General features: G+C 36.9%; 5 protein-coding genes across 9 annotated transcripts; 3 read left to right on the top strand and 2 right to left on the bottom strand.

The window, feature by feature from the left end:
• The first annotated feature begins 185 nt into the window (after positions 1-185).
• Positions 186-5,444, top strand: ATB BETA (Protein phosphatase 2A, regulatory subunit PR55). 2 transcript variants are annotated; one of them, NM_179350.4, is made up of 14 exons: positions 186-669; positions 1,500-1,603; positions 1,686-1,781; positions 1,869-1,988; positions 2,240-2,413; positions 2,706-2,797; positions 3,067-3,185; positions 3,334-3,457; positions 3,644-3,767; positions 3,874-3,942; positions 4,024-4,115; positions 4,214-4,291; positions 4,394-4,461; positions 4,544-5,444. In NM_179350.4, exons 1-14 carry the CDS (start codon positions 564-566, stop codon positions 4,678-4,680), a joined length of 1,503 nt encoding a protein of 500 aa, NP_849681.1. In that variant the 5' UTR covers positions 186-563; the 3' UTR covers positions 4,681-5,444. The 2 variants fall into 2 exon arrangements, with proteins under 2 accessions (NP_849681.1, NP_564033.1); NM_101634.4 differs by having other exon boundaries at positions 190-669; positions 2,240-2,416; positions 4,544-5,421.
• Positions 5,445-6,601: 1,157 nt separating this feature from the next.
• Positions 6,602-8,224, top strand: PEPC1 (Pyridoxal phosphate phosphatase-related protein). 2 transcript variants are annotated; one of them, NM_101633.4, is made up of 4 exons: positions 6,602-6,800; positions 6,925-7,046; positions 7,119-7,320; positions 7,498-8,224. In NM_101633.4, the coding sequence occupies exons 1-4, from the start codon at positions 6,654-6,656 to the stop codon at positions 7,864-7,866; spliced, it is 840 nt and encodes a 279-aa protein (NP_173213.2). In that variant the 5' UTR covers positions 6,602-6,653; the 3' UTR covers positions 7,867-8,224. The 2 variants fall into 2 exon arrangements, with proteins under 2 accessions (NP_173213.2, NP_001077556.1); NM_001084087.1 differs by having other exon boundaries at positions 6,611-7,046; positions 7,498-8,069.
• A 65-nt stretch (positions 8,225-8,289) lies between these two features.
• On the bottom strand, positions 8,290-9,169 carry PRA1.F1 (prenylated RAB acceptor 1.F1). Its single transcript, NM_101632.4, has one exon. It carries the CDS (start codon positions 9,039-9,041, stop codon positions 8,499-8,501), a length of 543 nt encoding a protein of 180 aa, NP_173212.1. The 5' UTR covers positions 9,042-9,169; the 3' UTR covers positions 8,290-8,498.
• Positions 9,170-10,247: 1,078 nt separating this feature from the next.
• On the top strand, positions 10,248-15,907 carry NOF1 (U3 small nucleolar RNA-associated protein). The gene is made up of 24 exons (NM_101631.2): positions 10,248-10,592; positions 10,699-10,828; positions 11,087-11,211; positions 11,376-11,535; positions 11,636-11,780; positions 11,878-12,001; positions 12,108-12,208; positions 12,310-12,441; positions 12,544-12,624; positions 12,831-13,027; positions 13,130-13,202; positions 13,290-13,349; positions 13,553-13,591; positions 13,674-13,762; positions 13,860-13,924; positions 14,056-14,102; positions 14,309-14,368; positions 14,436-14,507; positions 14,690-14,719; positions 14,885-14,979; positions 15,074-15,179; positions 15,281-15,343; positions 15,434-15,508; positions 15,677-15,907. The coding sequence occupies exons 1-24, from the start codon at positions 10,472-10,474 to the stop codon at positions 15,749-15,751; spliced, it is 2,265 nt and encodes a 754-aa protein (NP_564032.1). The 5' UTR covers positions 10,248-10,471; the 3' UTR covers positions 15,752-15,907.
• Positions 15,908-16,233: 326 nt separating this feature from the next.
• On the bottom strand, positions 16,234-22,558 carry AT1G17680 (tetratricopeptide repeat (TPR)-containing protein). 3 transcript variants are annotated; one of them, NM_101630.5, is made up of 17 exons: positions 22,435-22,558; positions 21,928-22,241; positions 21,622-21,709; positions 21,382-21,489; positions 20,958-21,142; positions 20,413-20,608; positions 20,028-20,285; positions 19,373-19,592; positions 18,979-19,092; positions 18,511-18,656; positions 18,181-18,266; positions 17,970-18,087; positions 17,696-17,740; positions 17,421-17,547; positions 17,219-17,333; positions 16,942-17,132; positions 16,234-16,848 (listed from the first exon to the last, which is right to left on the bottom strand). In NM_101630.5, exons 2-17 carry the CDS (start codon positions 22,239-22,241, stop codon positions 16,469-16,471), a joined length of 2,691 nt encoding a protein of 896 aa, NP_173210.3. In that variant the 5' UTR covers positions 22,435-22,558; the 3' UTR covers positions 16,234-16,468. The 3 variants fall into 3 exon arrangements, with proteins under 3 accessions (NP_173210.3, NP_850945.1, NP_001322831.1); NM_001332319.1 differs by having other exon boundaries at positions 16,262-16,848; positions 21,928-22,311; positions 22,435-22,552; NM_180614.3 differs by having other exon boundaries at positions 16,257-16,848; positions 21,928-22,552.
• Between the last annotated feature and the right edge of the window lie 4 nt (positions 22,559-22,562).

Genomic DNA, 22,562 nt, shown 5'->3' with positions numbered 1-22,562 from the left:
CAGTGGAAAGCGCAGCACCTCCACAACTGACCAATGATAGGCGAAAACATATGTCACTGTCCACCGATATGTAGTGGTCAAATAAATAATGTCACCGACTGTAACGCTAAGGATACTTTGGAATCAGGACAAAAACATTATAGTATTAGACATATTAACTTATACGGATTTGTTCCTTCGTTTTGGTCTCGAAGGAAAAAAAAAAGAAAAAAGTTATAATTCCACTTTTGTCCTTTTAGAGAGAGAAAAAGGCCAAGGCGTTTTTCTTCTCTCGTTCCTCCATTTTCTACAGAGAGATATATCAAAAATTCCATTTTCTACAGAGAGAGAGAGAGAGAGAGAGAGAGAGAGAGGGACGAAATATTAATCATCGATCAAGTTGCTTCAATCGCGAAAAAATCCATGAATAAAACTATGGAATGGAATGTGAATCAAAGGATTTGGTTATGGTGATGACGCGATCTTCGATTCGATTCGGTGATTAAAAGATTTGGAAGCTCAGATCTCAAGCTCGGATTTCTAATTTTTGTTGGATTATCTAACCCAAAAGCCAAAAAAAAAAAATGAACGGTGGTGACGATGCCGCTACTAGTGGTCCTCCTCCGTCTTTAGAGTGGAGATTCTCTCAGGTCTTCGGTGAGCGAACCGCCGGAGAAGAAGTTCAGGAAGGTAATTATTGCCTACGTGTGTTATAAATTGTGAGATATATTCGGAGTTTAGCTCTTCTTTTTTCTTTTAGATCCGGAGTGTATTTGAGGACTAAGGGTTTGATTTGTTGTTTGGATCTGATTAGTGAGTTATTCCTCTACTACTTAGTGGGTCATTGATGAATCTCTGTGGCTTTTATTGCACTGTTAGTAGAGTTTCTAAGTTCTATGACAAGTTTGGATTGTTGTGTATTATGTGATATTAGAGCATCTCTATTTAGCTGATTGTTGCGAGGTTGTAACTCTCATTTTTGTACAAGTTTCAGCTGTACTGCTGTAAATTTGAATCATTTGATACGCTGATGATAGTTTTAAGTTGAGATTAAGAGGGTAATCTAGCTTCAAGGTTTTGTCTGTTCAATGCCATAAGCCATGTATACTTTTTTCCACTGGTACAATGGTGTCTCGACTCTGTTTAACAGCAAGAAAGGCATATGAAGCGATGAGGGATTGGGTTGTCGAGGGACAAGTGTGAAGGGTTATCATTGGTCATGCATTTTGGGTTCATGAATTGAATTTGTAATATTGAGTTGGTCTATAGCTGCTCTCTTCTGGCTGATAAGACTTCCCGGAGTATTGATGTAACTAGGTTGCCTTCAGAGGCACTTTCCGTATTAGATAAATTTAATCTGCTCTCATGTTATTGGATGTAATCTTCTTTACCGGTTTACATACTCTATGTTATGGAGAATAATATACTAGCTGCACCTCAAGGTTATTATGTGTTTAGCTCCTACAATTTAGTGGTGACTTCTGATGTAATGATTCTGTTTGCACACATTTCTTCCGCAGTTGACATCATTTCAGCCATCGAATTTGATAAAAGTGGAGACCATCTCGCAACTGGTGACCGTGGGGGCCGAGTAGTTCTTTTTGAAAGGACAGATACTAAAGATGTGAGTTCCTTTTTCTTCTGCAAGATTTGTTTCGAAAAAATGTTATGTGCTGTAACGCACTCTTGCAAAATGTTACTTTCAGCATGGAGGGTCCAGGAAGGATCTTGAGCAGACGGATTACCCAGTTAGGCATCCTGAGTTTCGATATAAAACAGAATTTCAGAGTCATGAACCAGAGGTACATTAAAACTTATCACCAGATTTCACTTACGAGTAATTGTGTTCCTTGAGCTACTCAATAAGCTTGCTTTTCAATCTGTTTCAGTTTGACTATCTCAAGAGTTTGGAGATAGAGGAGAAAATCAACAAAATCAGATGGTGTCAGCCAGCTAATGGTGCATTGTTTCTGCTTTCTACAAACGATAAAACCATCAAATATTGGAAGGTGTGACATCTGGATGGATTTTTATATCACATGTCTGCAAAATATAGGCCACTTATAGCAATTCCTTTCTGTGTAACTCGGTTCCATAATCTTGTTTCATATGCTTTATAGTGTAGAAATATTAGGTGTCACGTGTGAAAACTGTCTAGAAACTGGTTTCTTTTGCTTCCAAGACTCAATTCAAAATAAGAGAAATAGTTTGTTTCTTTACTCTTATAATTTGACTCCTCCTCTTATTTGGAATCAAACAGGTACAAGAGAAGAAGATCAAGAAAATTAGTGAAATGAATATTGATCCGTCAGAAAGTTCAAATATCCCTCCTCAATTAGTTACTAATGGATTACCTGCTGATAAAGGGCATGACTACCTGAGCAAGGACTTTTCTTTCCCGCCAGGAGGCATTCCATCTCTGCGTTTGCCTGTGGTAGTTGTACTCGACGCAACTTTTTTTTACTTTTTGTTTGGGTGTCAAATGAAGTGAGTTTTAATTTCAGGATTCTGAAAAGTAAATGCGTATAGATATTAAGCCTGTTTTTTACTGGAAGTTGTGGATATTTTCTTCATGTTGATGATCCAGCTACTTGAGTTATGAAATGTAGGGAATTTACTATTGGCCTTGTTTCCTTTTGTCGTAACTAAAGCTCAGTACCAAATTAGTCTAATGCACTAGTCAATTTGTGTTCTACTTGAACTTATGGGTGTTTCTGCATATATAGGTTACCAGCCAGGAGACTAACCTTGTGGCTAGATGCCGAAGAGTGTATGCCCATGCTCATGATTACCATATTAATTCAATCTCCAATAGCAGGTAATCGTTTTCCTAAGTTTTCCCTCAGGTTATATGTTTTACTCTTGATATCTCTTTAACACGTTTTTGCTGTCTTTCTCCTTAATTTTTCCATCTCAGGAAACAATGCTAATATCTAAAAAATCCTTAGAATTTTATTTTGCATGTCTTTCCATGTCTGGTCGTGCTATTATTCTCTTTGTCGAAAATCTTGTTGATCCTAAATTTCACAACTTGTATTGCATTGTTTTGTTCCTTGTGGTAATGAATCGTTCCCTTAATTGTTACAGTGACGGAGAAACCTTTATTTCGGCTGATGATCTGCGAGTAAATCTCTGGAATTTGGAAATTAGCAACCAGAGTTTCAATATTGTTGATGTTAAGCCCACAAACATGGAGGACTTAACTGGTATGCTACTTCTCCTATTTTGTTAGATGTTACTTTGTATGGTCTTACCATTGATTCATATGTCAACAACCTCCTTACTTTTATTATCTATTTTTTTCACGTTTACTGCTTGTCGAGCATGCTTCTAAATGCTACATGGTCTGTGCAGAGGTTATTACATCAGCTGAGTTTCATCCTATCCATTGTAATATGCTCGCATATAGTAGTTCAAAAGGCTCCATTCGTTTGATTGATATGCGTCAATCAGCTCTGTGTGATTCTCATACGAAATTGTAAGTTCTGTTCTCATCATCCTTTATCGGAAATGGTAGTTGCATGTTTCAATATATACTTAAGAAGGGGATATGAATACGTGGGTTCATTTCCAATTTTTCTCTTTTCTTGTCAGAAATGACTTGGAAATGAAGATTAATAGGCTAAAGTTTCTGACCACTGACCATTGTTGCTTCATATCACAGATTTGAAGAACCGGAAGCACCTGGTTCAAGATCATTTTTCACAGAGATAATTGCCTCAATTTCAGATATTAAATTCTCAAAGGATGGGAGATACATACTTAGTCGCGATTACATGACGCTCAAGGTTGGAAATCATTCGGTTCCCTTTGTGTATATTTTTCTGATTGTGGGCCAATAGAGGTCTATTCTTTAGTTCTTTCTGATATCTTTTACCCTTTTTGACGTTTCAGCTGTGGGACATAAACATGGATTCTGGTCCGGTCGCATCTTACCAGGTTCATGAACATCTGAGACCCAGGGTGAGAGCTTCTTTCTGTGGCATCTTTTATTTGTTGATTCTGTGTTGAAAGCTAACCACGTTATGTTTTACCCGGTTGCAGCTATGCGATCTATATGAAAATGACTCCATCTTTGATAAATTTGAGTGTTGTCTGAGTGGCGATGGATTGAGGGTAGCAACAGGTTCTTACAGGTTGACTTGCTTGTCTTCTGGTCATTGCTGTACTTTTCTGTCTTGTATAAGGAATAAACTAATGACCAATTTATTATACTTAATCTCCGGTGAACCAGCAATCTATTCCGCGTATTTGGAGCGTCTCAAGGAAGTACTGAAGCTGCGACTTTGGAAGCTAGCAAAAACCCGATGAGGTAAATCAGAAAACAGAGAACATTGATAGTTAACCTTATTAAGTCATTGAAGTTTGTATTGATCAATTGTTGCAAAACTTTCGCATCAATGGTATATATTAGGAGGCAAATCCAGACACCTGCAAGACCATCCAGATCTATAGGCAGTATGACACGCGTGGTTAGACGAGGTTAGTGGTCATAGTACCTGTAAAACTTATTCAAGCTTTTACTACTCTCTTCTGGAGTAAAAAACTTTTGTTTTGGACGCAGGATCAGAGAGTCCCGGAACAGAGGCAAATGGGAACGCCTACGATTTCACAACAAAGTTGCTGCATATGGCTTGGCACCCAACAGAGAACTCAATTGCTTGTGCAGCAGCAAACAGCTTGTACATGTACTATGCATGAGTTGGGAAGAGAGAGAGAAGACATAAACATGGAATCAGCTTGCTCCAATTTAACTTTCCCTTTCTTCTTTTCCCGGGTCTCTCTCTCACTCTCTTTCTCTCTTTCTTTTAACAACCAAAGTCATGATGTAACCAGAAAAGGTGTAGTAGTAACAGAGTAATGCTGTGACCAAGACCAAAGCCTGACCAGTCACCGCGACGAGTCAACGGAAGAAGCAGCAACAGTAATCTTTCAGGAGTTAGTAAGGTAAAAAGTGTTGGGTTGGGAAAGAAAACAAGAAGAGGCCTTTTGTTTACCTGAAGAAGGGTAATGTCTTAAATATCCGAACCACCCCTCCTACTTAGGTTGTCTTTTTTTTGGGTTGCTGCACTAAGGATAAATTTTATTTTATTTTTTTAGTATCGATTCTATTACCTTTTTTTTTTCAATTAAGAAACAAATTATGGTGTGTGGGATTTTTTAGTATGAGACGATTGGGAGGGATGTGCTTCAAAATTTGTTTATTGATTCTTTTGTCATATCTTCTTCTTCTTCTTGAACACCACATCCATTCTGTTTTTTTGCTATTTGTCTATTTTTCAATTGTATTTTCAGACACCTCTTTTGTGTTTTTTACTTTTACCCACAATAAAAAGTAGCTTTCTCCTCCATTCCTCGTAGATTCTATTGTAAGCAAATAAAATTATCTTTGACTACTGATTGTAATACTTTAAAGGATGCGATGAATTGAATATATGTATCCTTACCTCAAGAAGAGTGTCGAGGGCAACATTAATATTACGTAACTTAATTTGATTTCTGCTAAGAAAAATGAAATGTTTGCCAATTGAGGTAGTGGATGCAGTGAAATGTAGTTTTTTCGTGGTGCCACAAGATTTACAACTAGATATAAAATATTATGTTCCTTGTTCTATATCACAATCTAAAGACACGAGGAAGAGAAATAAAAGAAGCTTGTTTTGATGCGTCTCTTCTGATAATGTCTGATAGAAGTATATTATTTTATAGATAGAGGATTACACACACACACACACATTTGTTTTGTTGTCATGCTAAGACTTGTTTGGTTAGAATACTTTTAATTGTTATTGAAGAAATCAAATACAGATGAATATTGAAAGATGTGGCTACCAAATGAAAAGATGATGTGATCCTTAACCCCTAGAATATTCTTTCTGCTTACAATTGTGATTTGTCACTCAATATTCCTTCCAAGTTGCAACCTTATTCCTTCCTAGTGCCTTCTGATGCAATTCCCATATATTTCGATAAATTTCATGTTTTTAAGTTTAAATCCAATCGAGTATGAATGTTGTGGTTTTTACAATTAACTTTATCGATCAAATGTGTGACATAAAGCAACTATCCCATGCACATTTATTTATTTTTCATCCCATGATAAATCAAAACTTATTCATACGATAAACACCAATATATTCATTTTGCATTTTTTACTTTTTTTGGGTTGCGTATTAAAAGAAAAATAAACCTTTTTGGGTAACGGATTTTATTTTCCTTTAATAAAAATGAAAATAATGACGAAAACGCATAAATAGGTGGAATATTCTTTTTTTTTATCTTATTCCATTCCGGTGTCTTCTCAAATCTCAACTGCCTAAATCCCACTAAATAAAACTTTTAACAAGCCAAACTAAATAATACCCACAAAATAAACCAAAGAGTCATCAACACCGTTGGATCAGTATACCTAGTCAATGTTTGACACATAAACGTCATCAGATCTAACGGTTCAAAAGATACGAATCATATCAGATTAGGATTCTTAATTATCTATCTTACCTTGCGTTTGACGGTAAGTAATATTCCAATGGCATCTTCCTCGAAAGATCCCTATTCGTCTCTAGCCTTTTCACCTTCTCTCACTCGTATATATATCACATTCTTCTTCTCCAAATTCCATAATCATACAGAAATCGATAAAACAGTACCTATAAAACATTGTATCTGATAGAATGGCTAAGAATAACAACATCGTGATCGTCTTCGATTTTGACAAGACAATCATCGATGTAGACAGCGATAATTGGGTCGTGGATGAACTTGGTTTCACTGATTTGTTCAACCAGCTTCTCCCAACAATGCCTTGGAACTCTCTCATGGTTTGTTTTGTTCATCCATCTCTAACTCTTCTCTGTTTCGGTTTCTCTAGGGCTTTGTTACGTTGGTCTATATATGTTCATCAGTCATAACACTAAATCCTTATTTGGTTTTATTTCAAAACAGAATCGGATGATGAAGGAGCTTCATGATCATGGTAAAACCATTGAAGAAATCAAACAAGTCCTTAGGAGAATCCCAATTCATCCACGTGTCATCCCAGCCATCAAATCTGCTCATGCTTTAGGGTAAAAATCCATGTTAAATTCCTCATTCTTCGTTTGATAACACGGTACTGAATCATACGACATAATATTTAGGTGCGAGCTGAGAATAGTGAGCGACGCAAACACGTTGTTCATCGAAACAATCATTGAACATCTCGGGATTGGTGAGTTTTTCTCCGAGATTAACACAAATCCAGGACTTGTAGATGAACAAGGAAGATTAATAGTCTCTCCTTACCATGACTTCACCAAATCTTCTCATGGTTGCTCTCGTTGCCCTCCTAACATGTGCAAGGTACTGCAGTTACACTAATCTCATATTGATTGATTAGTTCAAAAGATAAGATTTGTCATTACTATTTTCAGGGATTTTGGGAAACTTTTTGGTGTAAAATATATTATCTTTGATTCTGTTATGAGTCAATATGGACCTATCTGTGTGCTAAATTAATACTAAATTTTGTTTATACAGGGTTTAATAATCGATAGGATTCAAGCTTCTCTAACGAAAGAAGGGAAGACGAGCAAGATGATCTATCTTGGAGATGGTGCTGGTGATTACTGTCCCAGTCTTGGACTCAAAGCTGAAGATTACATGATGCCAAGGAAGAATTTCCCGGTTTGGGATTTGATTAGTCAAAATCCCATGTTGGTTAAGGCTACCGTTAGAGATTGGACCGATGGAGAAGATATGGAGAGGATACTAATGGAAATAATCAACGAAATTATGTCATCAGAGGAAGGAGAGGAGAATGACAAGATGTTGAGCTCTGAAAACTGCAAGATATCTGTTGGGATTGTTCATGAACCTATTCAAGTTCCTTTAAATTTGGTCAAGTGATTGATGAAAACAAGAAATTGAAGATTTTTGTTTTGTATTCGAGATATTCTTCATGCAATTATGTAAGATGTCTAAAGATGAATGGTTCATGCACGTTAAGTGATTTCTTTTTTTTGTATACGTAATTAAGGGATCTCCTTCGGAGGAGCGTCTAGCTACCACGGAAGCTTAATGGGCTCATTTTTCGTATCACTTCTTTAATTAAGTCTCTTGTTCTTCGATAATGAATAATAGCATAATATTACTCTAGTGATCCATCCAATTATAAAGAGAATGTAAAGGATGGTATAAGTTAAGCATGTAAACCCATTCCGCATTGGATTAACCTGTTTGCATGTTGATCAATTTCGCACACACATTTATAAATAAATTCAGGTTTAAGTGGGACGTAAATTCGGTAACTTGTTAATCACGTTTTAGTGGCTAAATTTTAAATGCTTCTTCCCATGTGTTTCCATGTTATATATCTTTAGTCACTATAAAATGGTGAAACACAAACAAAACGTGAAAACGCTAGTAAACAATCATGGTTATGAATATTTAGTTACCGTAACATTGAAAATCAAATCTAAACGCAAAATAAACAATCGTAGCCATAATTTGAAATAGTCTAACAGTTGATATTAAACTTTTTACGGATTTAAAAGACTGGTTTCTTCGTCGGTTTGGAAAAGATCTTCAGTTTTCCTAACAGCTGCATGAGACAACACAGCCAAGGCACCTGCCACGATGGCCACCGCGATATTGAGCTTCGCATCAGTTAAAAAAAGGATGGAAAGAGTGATAACAGACATGATTATAAGTACGATACGGTGGTCAATCTCGCGGTCAAAAACAGTGAGCGGTTCATCACGGAGGAAGTAGAGGAAGAGCCATGCACCGAGTAGGGCGAGTAGAACTAAGAGGGAGAAGGGATTCCAAATCAGGCTGAGAAATACGGAGAAGAGGACGACAATGGTGTAATTGGTCTGGAAATAGACCGTGTTGGCTCTGATTCTAGTGATCACGGTGGCTAGTTTGCGGGGGAAGTTGAAGGAACCGAGGTCTAGCATTTGCTTCCAAGGGCGGCGCGTGGCGAGGCCGGATCTTTTGTGTTGGTTGATGCCACGGGTGATGTACTCCAGCTTGGGGGCTAAGTCGTTAGACGACTTCTGATTGGTGCCATATGTTGTCATATTGTTTTTCTCCTTCGTGATATGGGAGAGAGATTAATTATTTTTGCTATAAGTGTGATGTGTTTGTGGTATGTGAAGAGAAAAGCATTACATGACTGAGAGGTTTTATAGAGTTTTGTATTTGCTATAACAAAAAAAAAAATTTGAACATCTTGTATAGTATATAAAAATGTGAAATATGGGATAACATTGAAAATACCTAAAATTACGGGACACACTTTTGAATCCAATTGTTCAGAATCAGAACACATCCACATGAGTCATGAGTCATGACTGACTTTAATTTAGATTTCATTTCCAAACTAATGTTTCACTTCTTCGCACTCGTTTTTTAATTTTCAAACTGATTGTGTTATTCACGTCGCACATGTTATTGCCATTTTTGTTTATCATTTGTAAAATGTATTGGATTGGCTTGCTAATCGATATTGATGTTCTTATCTATAAGATAAAACGTGAGGGAATTAACAGAGTCATAAAAACGACGTGAGAAAAAACCACAATATACAGTATATAAGAATAAGTGTGTCTAGAGTTACAAAACGACGAGGTGAAAGGGGCCAACGGGAGGAAGAACAGGCCACGTTGGCGTTGTCTAAATTTAAAACTGAAAAGAGGTGACACCAATGAGAAGGTGCCAGATGGGAACTGTAATAAGAAGAGAACGAGGAGAAAACTGCAAAACTCATGAAAGGCCAGACCAGAAAGAGATGAGACTTGCCTGCCCAAGTTATTTTTTCTTGCAATTATTGAAAAAATGAACATGGCTCTCCTTTAAGCCCACCACTCCAACTTGGAAACCTTGAATTCTGAATCTTTTTATTATTAACCAATAAATAATACATATATGAGTCATATATGTACTAAAAATGATAAATCTCATTCAGTGTATGATACATACAAATCTTTGTAGAAAGGTATAGGCTCTTGATAAGTAATTGTATGGATTATGATGTTTGGTTTCAGATGTGAGTGTATGAAAACTGGCCGTAAGGTCAGGAGATTTATCATATTTAGTTCAATTATTTTACATGTAGTCATTCTACATTAGCACCTGCGTATCGCTCTTGAATTTTACCATTTTAGTACTCTTGTATAGCGTAAGCTAAGTTTTGGGTAGAGATGACAAAAAAATAATAGGAAACCAGAAAAGGAAAGCGTTAAATATATTGGGCCTATTGCAAGGCCCATTCAATAACTAATAAACCGACGTGTACTAGTAACATCGTATCATCATCTTCTCCGTTATGACTTTGGGTTTTAATCTGCTCGGCCGCCGCTTTATTTTTCAGACCAAACCTACGAACTTCGTTTTGAGGCAGTTTTTTCTGACAGCTAAAATCTAAACTCCGTTGTCAACGCCGTCAAGCAAGCGACAAGGCTCAACATCTCCTATAATCTCTTTCTCTGCACCAGTTAACTTCCCTAAGATGGCTCCAAACGCTACTGGAGTCTTGAAGAGGCACAGGTCCCATGAGAAATTCGATAAGAAACGAGATACGAAGAAGCACAAACATGTTGAAAAGACGATTGTTTCCAATCCTTCAACAGGTTTGTTAGCTCTTCTTTGTTAATTGTGCAAGAGATTACAGATTGTGTGTCCAACAAATTAAGTGGTGCTCAATATTAAACTCTTTTTGTGTTATTTTATCGTTAGATTCACCTGAAGAATCCTCTATAGAGGCTGAATCGGAAGCAATGGTTTACAGAGAACCGACACAGTACCAAAATTTGCTGGTGTCTCTTGGTTCATCTAACAAGGTTGTTGCTGATATGAACAAAAGAAGGTATCTTTACAATGTCGTTTGTTTTAACAAGTTCAAGTCTTCAGTTTTTGGTTTATTTGGAAGTCTTTGACTCTTTGTATGACTCGGAATTATGTCAATCATTTAGATTCGATATACTTGTTCCGATGTGGAACTAACTACTATGTCCTTTAAATCTTCAAATTTTATTCTTTTAAGATTGTGTTGATTATATGTAACAAGTTTCTTGGCATATATTGGTTGTGAGGGAGGTAGTGAATCTTCAAATCTTTTTTACAGGCAGAGAGAGGAAGAAGGTAAAAGTGACACAGAAGAAGATGAGGACGATGAAGATGAGGATGAGGAGGAAAACAGTGGGTCTGACGATTTAAGCTCTACTGATGGGGAGGATGATAAGAGTCAAGGTTAGTTTTTCCTTATCTAGTTTTGCAAGTTATTACTAGTTTCTATTGTGCTTAGACTTAGCATACTCCTGTAAACTTCATTATTGGCTCTTAAGTATTCTTGCAATAGTTGCATCGTTGTTCAGCCTTTTGATTTCACCTATGCTTCTGTTTGTATATTTAAGGGGATGATCAGGAAACTCTCGGAGGTCTTACGGACGACACGCAGGAAGACAATGATAATCAGAGTGAGGAAGAAGATCCTGACGACTATGAAACGGATGAGGAGGTGCATGAGTTGAGTACCAATGGCCAATCCTTTGTAGATGCTTCTTCATCTATTAGGTAAATTTGATTCAGATGGTGGTGTCTGCAAACATTTATTTACAGTTTGATGTGCTCGTTTATCCAATACAACTCTTTTATTCACACATTTATTGTTCAGTGCATTTAGTGAGCACCTTAGCCACAAATTATCCAGTGAAGAAGTGGAAACTTTACCAAAAGGCAAGTGGAAGTTTAAATGGGAATCACCTGCCTTTGACATGCCAAATTGCAAATGGAAAGGAACGAGTGAAAATTTTCTTGATGTATGTGTTCTGTAACCTTTCCTCAGAAAATATGGTCGCGAAGTCTGCCTCCAAACCTAGTAGTTTACCAGTAGCACCATTTGTTTATATTTTGCAGGGTATTCAGAGTGATGCACCTTACGGCCTCAAGCCGAAGTTATATAATCACTGGCTGCAATTGTACAAAAAATGTGGAGGCAAAGATTTGGACTCATCTAAGAGGAGAAAATTCTTCTCTATTTGTACGTATTAGATTCCGGGATTTTCCTATCTCTGGATTCTTTCTACTTTATATCATTCATGTTTCTTTCATGGCTCTGTGTTGATCATTGTATTTTGATACTGCAGGCAACAGCTATCTGGATATATTGCATTCTAACAAGAAACCCTTTTACCATTGTGGCTCTGACGAAGACTCAAGTGCCATGGATGCGTACCTTATGCATTCTGTGTGTACACACTTGTATTCCTTTTTCTAAGACAATTTATGAGTTTTTCATTAGACTCCGCATATCTTCAGGATTTATTGAAGTCCGTTTGTCTTATGCAGTTGAATCACATCTTTAAAACTAGAGATCTAGTGAAGAAGAATGAAAGTAAAATCGCCAAGCATCGAGAGACCTCCGAAGAAGAAATTCTTTCTGATGATGGATTTCTGGACCAAGGATTTACTCGTCCAAAGGTGACCCCTTCTGCTTTTCTTCTGCAAATATTTTATGTGTTTAAATATGTTGTTGCTCGCATTTGAGTTTGACAGTCGGTCTTACGTGTATTGTAATTCCAGGTCCTGATTCTATTACCATTGAGGAGCATTGCCTTTCGCGTTGTTAAGAGGCTCATACAACTAACTCCGGAATCTCAAAGGGTATATAAATTTATGAAATTCGTTCATCAATTTTTCAATTGGAAAATGCTTTGTGACTGTGTTGCCTCTACTCTACATCTCGTGGATGAGAAAATTCTCTAGTTTGATTGTTAGTGATGTTGAAAGAATTTTCTGCATTGATATTGTCTATGTTGCTAATGCCTTGAGTTGCCTATGCCATCTTCAATATCCTTCATTGGTTTCAGGTTAATGTAGAACACCTTGACCGGTTTAATGATGAGTTTGGATGTGAAGAGGATACTGATGACTGTGATGGTGAAAAGACTACATCGAAAAATGGAAACTCAATCAAACAAAAGTCTTCAAAACCTTCTGACTGGCAAGCCCTTTTTGGTGCGAATAACAACGATGATGAGTTTATGTTAGGCATTAAACATACAAGGTATATATAAGCCTACATACTCTTTAGATTTGAAGTGCATGCTTTCGGTTGGTATCTAATTTGGTCGTTGTGCTGAGACTTGAATCCTCTTGTCAATTTCAGGAAGAGTATTAGGCTATATGGTGATTTTTATTCCTCAGACATTATAGTTGCTTCCCCTCTCAAGTTACATATGGTAGGCAGCCTTGTCTATCCTTTCATAAGATGATTTAGTTATGCAAATCTTCTTGATTTGATCTCTAATCAACTTCGCTCTTGTTAGGCCATTGGTGCAGCAGAAGAAAACAAGGAACGGGATGTTGATTATCTTTCTTCCATAGAGGTACTTCTTTTATCATTGCTTGCAGAAGATATATTTAATAGATAGCTGATGGTTGATGCCAATAATGTTCAGTTACTTTAGTCTATTATTGCTTTATCTCTTAAACCTGGTTTATTACTGCATGTATTTTCAAATATTTGAGGTTGTATTCTGCATCTTCTTATTTTAGTTACTAATATTGTTTTTCATGTACATGTGGATAGGTTTTGGTTATCGATCATGCAGACATAATATCTATGCAGGTAGGTTGTGGGATGAGCTTATAGAATTTTCAAAGATAGATTTATGACTCCATTTCTTATATGTTCTATTATAATGTTTCAGAATTGGTCGTTCCTTGCTACAGTCGTTGACTACTTAAATAGATTGCCAACAAAACAACATGGAACCAATGTCATGCGAATTCGGCCGTTGTACGTAGTTCTGACTTTTAAGTTCTTTTCTCTAATATGTTTATCTGTCCAACAGCCCATCTATGCCAGAATTTCTAAGAAAAGTTCTTATGTTTAGGTATCTGGATGGACATGCAAGGTTTTATCGCCAGTCAATAATTCTAAGTTCTTATTTAACTCCGGGTATTGATCTGTCCATTTGTTATCACCTATGGTTTAATTCCTTTTGATCTTCGTTTTTCCTATATTTCCATAATCCTTATTTATGGTGGAGTTTCCAAACTTGTACTAACCCAGATAATATTTCGTTTCAGAGATGAATTCTCTATTCGGTCGCCACTGCTTGAACTATAAGGGAAAGGTGAGCATTCATAATGCAGCACATTATCCATTTATAGTAAATGGATTTCGGGCGTCTTTTTTGTTACTAGTGTATTGAGGGGATTATATGATTGATCTATTATGCGTGTTCCCCATACCAAGATTGTAAATTTAAAGTTAACTTGTCTTTCATATCTAGTTTGATGTTAAATTTGTACCGTAACACTTTTGGTTGAATCTATGCAGATGAAGATGGCGTGTGAATACAAGGGTGTTCTTGAGAAAGTGTTGCTCCCTGTCCGTCAGGTATGAAAGCTTATCTTTTTTACACAAGAAAAGTTTTAGACATCTTATCTCTCTGTCTGTGTTGCAGATTTATGAAAGATTTGATGCAGCCTCCATAACCCAAGTGGACGATGCACGTCTTGAATATTTTACCAAAAAGGTCATTTTTTTTTTTTTTTTGATGCTATGGTTTTGCAGTAATTAGATTTTCATGAATAAATTGCATTGTTGCATATCTTTGTTCGTATACCATTGAAAGTAGGGTCATAAGTCATTGCACATATTACACTTTTTAGGTGCTAAATAAAATAGTTACTGATTCCGTTCTTCTTTTCATTACAGATTTTCCCAAAGATTAAAGATTCTGTTCAGGTACTCCCATCATTCGAAGTCATTCAAAGTCTAAACTGTTTTGTTGACCATACTTCTAAGTTGCCATAACATACTGGACAATAACAAAGTTGGGCAGAACAAAGACCTTATTGTTATCACGTAAATTTGGGAGCTTGATTGTTCGTATTCCAATCATGCTTGTAGGGAGGAGTAATGATCTTTATCCATTCTTACTTCGAGTTCGTCAGGCTTAGAAACTTTTTGAATACGCAGAATACCTCTTTCTGTCTTCTTGGAGAGTAAGATCATTTTCTTCCTGTTTTGAAGTTGCTGCTTCTCTGTGTTATCTGGATTTCCTTTACCGGATATAGTTAATTGACTTCTGTTTTTCAGTTATGCAAAAAATGCAGATATATCCCGAGCAAGAGAACAGTTTTTTGTAGGGAGCCGAAAGATCATGCTTTACACTGAGAGAGCATACTTTTATAAGAGATACAAGGTTTTTTCTTCTTCTTAAATTCATCTTTGATCTTTTAGTAGGTTCTGTACTGTTCTGACCAATTTGGCTGATGTATGATGATGTTGCTTTCTCGGTTTCAGATCCGTGGTATAAAGAACTTAATCTTATATTCTCTTCCGGAGCGGAAGGAGTTTTACCCTGAGGTAAGTGCATCTTTAATCGAGAATTAAATACGACCCAACCCTAATCAGGAGAACGACAGTCGAGTCTCATCGTTCGATCTTTAACTGCAGATAATGAACATGCTTGAAGAAGGATCACATGACATGATGTCCACTGCACTTTTTTCTCGTTTTGATATGCTCCAGGTACTACTTACACATCTCTCGTTTTCAGTCTCCTGATGGTTCCTCATATATAGACAATTAGATTAGTTTAAAACTTAGCTCACTCGAACCAGGTACAAAGAGTAATGATAAATATATAAGTTGTAATGGCAAGTTTAGTAATGTGGACCAATGTGATGTTTTTTGCAGCTGGAAAGGATCGTTGGCTCTACTTCCGCAAAGAGAATGATCACTTCTGAGAAGAACATGTTTGCTTTCTGTTAAGAAACAAAATAGTCGATATCTATTTGTTTGGTGATCTTGATCGCCCAGTTTTGATTATGCTATTTTCTTTGTTCAGACTAACCGGTTCAATTCAAATTAAAATGAAACTCAAATTTAGAGAACAAATTAATTTAGTTTCATTTTCTTGAGTGCGAATATAACGTTTAGTTGTCATTTGCATTTTATAAGTATCAACTTCAGGATCCAAAACCAAATGTCAAACTTGAGAAGAAATTCAATTAAACTTCAGACGTCGACATCAAAAGGATGGATATGATCAATGGTCTAGCAGCAGATGACAAAATTTTCAATAATCTATCTTTCTCCTTCAAGGATTTGAAGAATGGCCTATCGGTTAATTTACTGAAAACCCGATTTGAAAATAAAAACCGAAAATGTCAGTTCGGTTTTCTCTCAAAGCGGTGTCGTAGTCTGTTGGCCTTTACACGAATTTTTTCATTTAGAGGATGATCTTGAAGTGGGTTGTGGACAAAGTTTCATCGATTTTATGGATAAGATTATTATTGGTTGTGTCAGGCATTTCCCCCATTAAATCTGCTAATGGTTCATAGATCGTCGGAGTGCAATATACAGATCAAGATTTGTGAGAAAACTAAGTAATGCATGAAAAACAAACTTTGTTCCCTTTAAATAAACTGGAACAGTTCCCTAGTGTTTTATCTTCGTTTGAAAAAACAAGGACAATGATTACGAGACTCAGAAAGTGCAGTGATCCTTTAATACTTGCCTCGCGAGATCAAACGCTCCACTGTGCTTATAGATCAAATGCAGATTGTGTGCAGCTTCTTTGCGTAGGTCACAGTTCACAGGCTTCCGCTCTTCCGCAACAATCGGATCCTCGTTAGGAAGTTTCGGCATCGTGTAATCTTTCTCGTAAATCGCTAACACCTTCTCGTAGTATGAAGCTGCAAGAGTCACTAGTCCTACATGCTGATACGCTCGAGCAACGTTGTATAACGCCTCCTGACTGTTACTGCAAATTCTGAGATTGTTGTACAGAAATGCAAAGCCTTGAGCAAGACACTCGTGTCTGTTTTTGAGTCGAAAACCGAGGGCTAAGTTGATTAACGCAGCTCCTGAATAGAAAGAAAGAAGAGGTGACATTTTAGTTTAACTGATTTTGAAAACTTGAGAAAGTGAAAGTTAACAATATGAGAATATATACGTACCCACACACAGGTTAATTAAAGGACTCTCAGGCATTAATTTATATGCTTCAAGGTATTCTCTTGCAGCATCTTGATGTCGGCTTGTCACGGTGAAGTGATGACCAGCAATAAGAATGGGGGGTACGCAATCTCGGTACTTGCTCCTTAAGTGATGCATGAACTTAGCTTCAGTCGATGCTCTTTTCCCTAGTCTGTACATAATAATATGATATTCATAATGTCAATTCGTAAACAAAACATGCTTACAATACTTTCCAAGTGAAATGCCGCTCTCTACCTCGAAATGACACTGTAATAGCAGTTCCAGGCATTCAAACGATATGGATGTTGCTGAATGACAGATCTTACACAGTCAAACCACTGCTTTGGATCCATAGTATCGCAAGATATTTCTGTAAAAAGAAGAAAGCGTTGTTAACCACAGGTATAAACCCAGTAGTTAAAGACAATGACTAATCAAGGTTGGGTTAGGTAATCACTAGCTCCAAGTGACTGAAGCTCCTTTTTTGTCTCAACAGGCAGCATTTTAGCATCCAATCTCCGAGCCAAATTAACTATCTCCAGAGCTTCCCAATATCTCTGTAGGGATGCCAATGCCTTGCACAACTACAAGACAAGCAACTTTAGGAGTCATGACAAACATAAAGCAAGATGGCATTAATGATGTCACACGGTCATAAGCAAACAAAAAAAGGTCTGTAAACGTAACAATATACAATCTACTACATAATAGTAAACGGGAACAGTCAATTACATCCACAAAGAGACGGTGATACTCTTCATCCTTGATAACTTCTTCCTGAGTAGCAACGTCAAAGGATAACCCAGTCAATATAAAAGGCAAAAGCAAGTAATTAAACCAAAGAGGAAAGAGTCGGCAATAATGGTATACAAACCAACAAAAAACAGTCCAGGCTGCACCCACAATATGTAACCCAATTTGGGTAGGTTGAAACACAAAAGTCTTCAGGTACAAGTTTTTATCAGGTACCAGGGATAGGTGAAACTGTGTTCAAATTGATAAATACCTCAGATTCACTGCAGACATCTTCGTTATGAGCTTTAATAGCAGCTCGTTCTCTAATTCTTCTTGTTTCATTTAACGTTGCCCTGATTTTGCGCCACTTTTTTGGTCCCCCTCTCAACCTTGTTCAACATGTTCCGGAACAAAAGTTAATAATAATATGCAGACAAGAATGACAATGCTTAACGATTATGGAGGATATATGTTATACTTACTGGGAAGCTTGAGCATCTCTAGGACGTCGGCGTTTTTTGTTTCTTTGATGCTCTGAAAGAACCAGTCGTTTTCTTTTCCCCTTGACCTAAGTTGTACATCAGGCCGAGTGTAAATACAGAGTAAGGCCAGCATACAAAATAGTTATAAAAAAGAAAGACATTCTGTTGTAGTCAAATGGTAAAAACCCTAACAAAATGCTAGATGTTCAGGTGGATCCAAGTAGCTTCTCTTCAAGAAGCAGTAATTATTTATGTTCAGTGTTCACAATTTTGTTTGCATGTTTATTATATGAGAACGCATTCCAAACCAGTTAGATATAGGGATATTACCGTCCGCCGCCAAACCCACTTAAGTACCAACTGCAGTGCTGTATTGGCGAAGTCCTCCAGCATTCCCTCTGAATGATAGATCTGACAAAGATTCATCCTGATCTTTCTGTTTTTCCACCATGCCTTCAGTTTAGCCGTATCAGGATCTACACTAAGAGAAAAGAACTGTAGTTAGCAATCTTATAACATATGGCCCAACACAGCAACACAATTGGATGCAAATAACATAACTAACATTTAGAAGAAAAAGCAGAGGGAAAATTCGACTCTGAAAAAGTAACACAAACATTACTTATCACAAAATTTCGCATCAAAGCTGTCAAAGTACTGTTTAATAAAGCAATGTACCGCTTCTAAAAAAAAAAAAAAAAAAAAAAAAGTAATGTACCATGAGGATCAAATCTTAGGTAAAACATGCACTCGCTCAGACAATATGGCAGAAAAGAGAGTACAATTTTCTCTACTGACCTGGATTTTCCGGAGGAGAAAGCACTAATACAGCTTCATCTCGTTTGCCATCTTCCAGGAGGAGTGAAGCCAGAGTTATGCGAACATCAACCGTATCACTGAGTTCATTCAGAGCTGAGGGAAATTTCAATGAGCAACAAATCGAATACAAACTAATGAGAAACCAAAAAGACTATAGACGATACCATTATCAATTTGCAAGACATATAAAATAATAAAAGATTGAGTTTTGAGACCTCATAATATCACATGTTCATAGTGAAATTATTCAATCTTTCTACTCTTGAAAAGAGAGGGCTAAAGATAGAGTATAAGTATGTACGAGCTCTTTCATTTTAGAAAACACATATATACAACAACTAAATCAACCTACTTAATGAAAATATGAACGTACCTTTATAATAGAAAACAATGGCCTGTTTTCTTTCTTCCAATGACATATAACAGCGAGCAATTTTTACAAACAAATTGCCATTCACAGGTTCACTGATTGCTTCTATATAGTATTTGAGAGCAGAGTGGAAATTCCCAATGTTTGTTAGCTCATCAGCCAAATTGGTGATGAGCTCTGGATGTTCAGATACAGCCTCCTGTGGTAGAATGCTTAACACGCTCTGCAGATCAGGGAAGCAGCATCATTCACAAGAATAGGTACATAACATCTGACAGCAACAAAGTAAATTATATAGGTTACAAAATCACACAAACAGACATCTAAAAGACCGTAAATCACATCAAAAGTTATAGCATAAGAGAACTGAAATAGTTCTTATGGTGGAAAGATGTGAAACATGGAATTTGAGAAGAATACAAAATAACGATCTATGATAAGGACCTATTGCAAAAATTACTATGCCTTAGGGAGTCCTCACTCTCTTTTTTATGCTTGCCGATCCTCGGGTTTCAAACAAAATAAGGATTGCAACTCTGGGTCATTAAAAGCAGAAGATACGGGTTCCAGGCAACCCAAAATTTGGGGAAAATGATATGGCTTATAGTTTTAAAGCAACCACTGAGATAACGGAGTTTTATAATATAGACATACAAACCTCTGCCTGCTCCATTTCTTCAAGGTGAACATGACAGATGGCTTGTCTGATTTTCAAGCTGGAAGACAATTCTTTTCCAACATTGTAAATCTGGCGCACATCGTGAATATACTTAAGAGCTCTATCATGCGCATTAATTTTCATGAAAACAGAAGCCAGTAAATCCAAGACATCGTGCCCCACTTCAGATGAATGGGATTTGATATGATCCTCTAAGATGCTCGCTGCTCGTTCACCCTCACCGGATTTAAGGAAATACTAAAAAGACCAAATATAAAAATCAGTTTATGTAATTGGTATTAACCAGATTTTTTTTTTCCTGGCTACAGAAACCACATAACAGGGGTTAACAATAAGAAGAAATTTCTAGTCATTCAGCTTATACCTGTACCCCCCACTTGAGTGCTTCAATTCTCTCAGGACACCGACGAAATATTTGCTCAAAGGTTTCAGCAGCTTCTCTATATTTTCCAGTATTTAGGCAGATGTCTGCATATTCATATTTCAAAGGGATATCATCTGGATCAGCTTGAATTGCTTTCGACGCATAACTCCTTGCTACCGAAATGTTCTCTTGTTCCCTGGAATCAATCATTGTTGTTACTTAGCTTGCCATAATCAAAAAGATTCTAAACAGAAAACAAAACAGGTTCCCCTTCCCCCACAACCACCAGTCACTTTCTTTCTGTATTCCTTCTCTTCCTTCTACTCATCTTCCCTACGGATGTATATTAGCAAGGCTAACAATCTCTACTTAATCATTTCCAAGCCCTACAATCTTTGATTAGGCCCTACTGTCAAAAACTTATAGTGACATCTACATAGCCATTATTGACAAGCATATAGTGGTAATAGAAAATTATTTGTGTTTGACATTTCTGCTGTACAAGATGATGCAAACGGAGACTGACTTGAACAGAGAAAACTTACTTGAACCTCTCATAAAGCAACTTCCAAAAAGGTGATTTTGAACCTTTGATATTTGCAGCAATCTTTAATGCTTCCGTAGAGGATGATTCGGTCTTACCAAGTTGCTCAGAAACACGTGAAAGGTAATAGTATGCTATATCGAAAGCTGGTGCTTGCTTAATAACTTCTACTAAAATAGGTAAAGCCTGGAAGAAAGTAAATCCACATAAATCGGGATCAGTCCTTAAATATACAAAAGATATATACATACACACTATTTAGGAAAAAGCATTATGTCATATACGTAATACTCAAACAATATTGTGGTAGAGATTAGAGAAGGATAAGTTTATTTTTTCAGGAAATTATGAAGTGTGTTACTTAGCCTCGGTTTTCTCTCTATAAGCATGATACCAACAGAAAATAACCACTTGACCTGGATTACCTCAATGTCACGGCCATGTGCATGAAGAAAAAGAGCCTCCCTAAACCTCTTTAGAATGTCAGGTGCAACTTCTTTCTTTGACCCAGGTCTTCTACCCTTTTTCTTATACTGCATCAGTATAGAACGTATAACTTAAAAAGAAGTGGTAGGATATGCAATAGTTATTGCAGTAAGAGACGGATTCAAGAGACAATGTAATACGTGTGACATGAAAATAGTAGCTATCCTAGAAAAACACACCTTCCTGGATTTCCGTCGGCGACCAGAAGACATAAATTCCATGAATCCCTCCACGCCCGAGGTGCTATTCGAGATGTTACTAGGATTACTGTCACATTTACAAACAAATAACCAGCTCAAAAGGATGTAGAGTAATGCAAGGGAAGTATTTGACCGACAAATCCATCTAAAAGTTACTTGAATGGGATATAATAAGAACTGCACAGCCTAAGAATCATTGATTTTCACATAATCAAATATAAACTGGCTAATTCTTATTGTCACTGTATTATGAAACATTGTACAAAAGGATAGAGAGAAACTAACCGTTGAGAATCAGCAAGTGCTTTGCGTTTCCTCTCAGCCAGAGCTTCATACTCAGGTCGTTCAAACGTGTTTGGGACACTTCCAGCTTCAAAGTCATCTTCTTCTTCTGACTCATCTCCCTCATCATCATCATCACTATCATCATCATCATCATCTACCAGACCTTCTTCATCACTGTTTAAGTCTTTATCATCATAATTAGTATCACCACCAAGTACTTGCTTGTCACATTCCATATTGCTTGGACCTTCTTCTAACTCAGAAATCAAGTTCCCCTCATCTCCTTCCACCACACCCTTTCCCTTATCTTCCATCTTTTCAAAAAGAGAAGAATACACAAATCAAAAACTCTCTTTGGCCTTTACTTTCTTCAAACTTCACTATCTAGAAGAAAAATCCGCCTCCTCCGTAAATTTCATCGTGGCTCTTACCCAATCCAACTATAAAAGAGGGAATCGAAATCCCTAGTTTGATTTTGCGATCATGATTACCAGAAGGAATTGTTACCTGAGCTGAAAGACGAGGTGCTCCCCGAATTGGAGTTCTTCACCGTGAAACTCGTCGGAAACGAGAGTAGTCGCGACGGTGTTGGAGAATATTTATACCTGAGCTCAAAAATCATTATGCAGACTCCT

The sequence above is a fragment of the Arabidopsis thaliana genome, assembly GCF_000001735.4.
Source record: "Arabidopsis thaliana chromosome 1 sequence".
Lineage (NCBI taxonomy): Eukaryota > Viridiplantae > Streptophyta > Magnoliopsida > Brassicales > Brassicaceae > Arabidopsis > Arabidopsis thaliana.
Note: the sequence above shows the minus strand (reverse complement) of the source record. Positions and strands in the feature narration are given on the sequence as shown.

Excerpts from the sequence above, each read along its gene's own strand:
- NOF1 (NM_101631.2), top strand. The coding sequence starts at position 10,472 with ATGGCTCCAAACGCTACTGGAGTCTTGAAGAGGCACAGGTCCCATGAG. Across the intron at positions 13,350-13,552 it reads ATTATCTTTCTTCCATAGAG|GTTTTGGTTATCGATCATGC; the intron begins GTACTTCTTTTA and ends ACATGTGGATAG. Across the intron at positions 15,180-15,280 it reads ACTTTTATAAGAGATACAAG|ATCCGTGGTATAAAGAACTT; the intron begins GTTTTTTCTTCT and ends TCTCGGTTTCAG.
- AT1G17680 (NM_101630.5), bottom strand. The coding sequence starts at position 22,241 with ATGGAAGATAAGGGAAAGGGTGTGGTGGAAGGAGATGAGGGGAACTTG. Across the intron at positions 19,593-20,027 it reads AAGAAATGGAGCAGGCAGAG|AGCGTGTTAAGCATTCTACC; the intron begins GTTTGTATGTCT and ends CCTGATCTGCAG. Across the intron at positions 19,093-19,372 it reads CATTGTTTTCTATTATAAAG|CTCTGAATGAACTCAGTGAT; the intron begins GTACGTTCATAT and ends AATTTCCCTCAG.
- PRA1.F1 (NM_101632.4), bottom strand. The coding sequence starts at position 9,041 with ATGACAACATATGGCACCAATCAGAAGTCGTCTAACGACTTAGCCCCC.
- PEPC1 (NM_101633.4), top strand. The coding sequence starts at position 6,654 with ATGGCTAAGAATAACAACATCGTGATCGTCTTCGATTTTGACAAGACA. Across the intron at positions 6,801-6,924 it reads TGCCTTGGAACTCTCTCATG|AATCGGATGATGAAGGAGCT; the intron begins GTTTGTTTTGTT and ends ATTTCAAAACAG. Across the intron at positions 7,047-7,118 it reads AAATCTGCTCATGCTTTAGG|GTGCGAGCTGAGAATAGTGA; the intron begins GTAAAAATCCAT and ends CATAATATTTAG.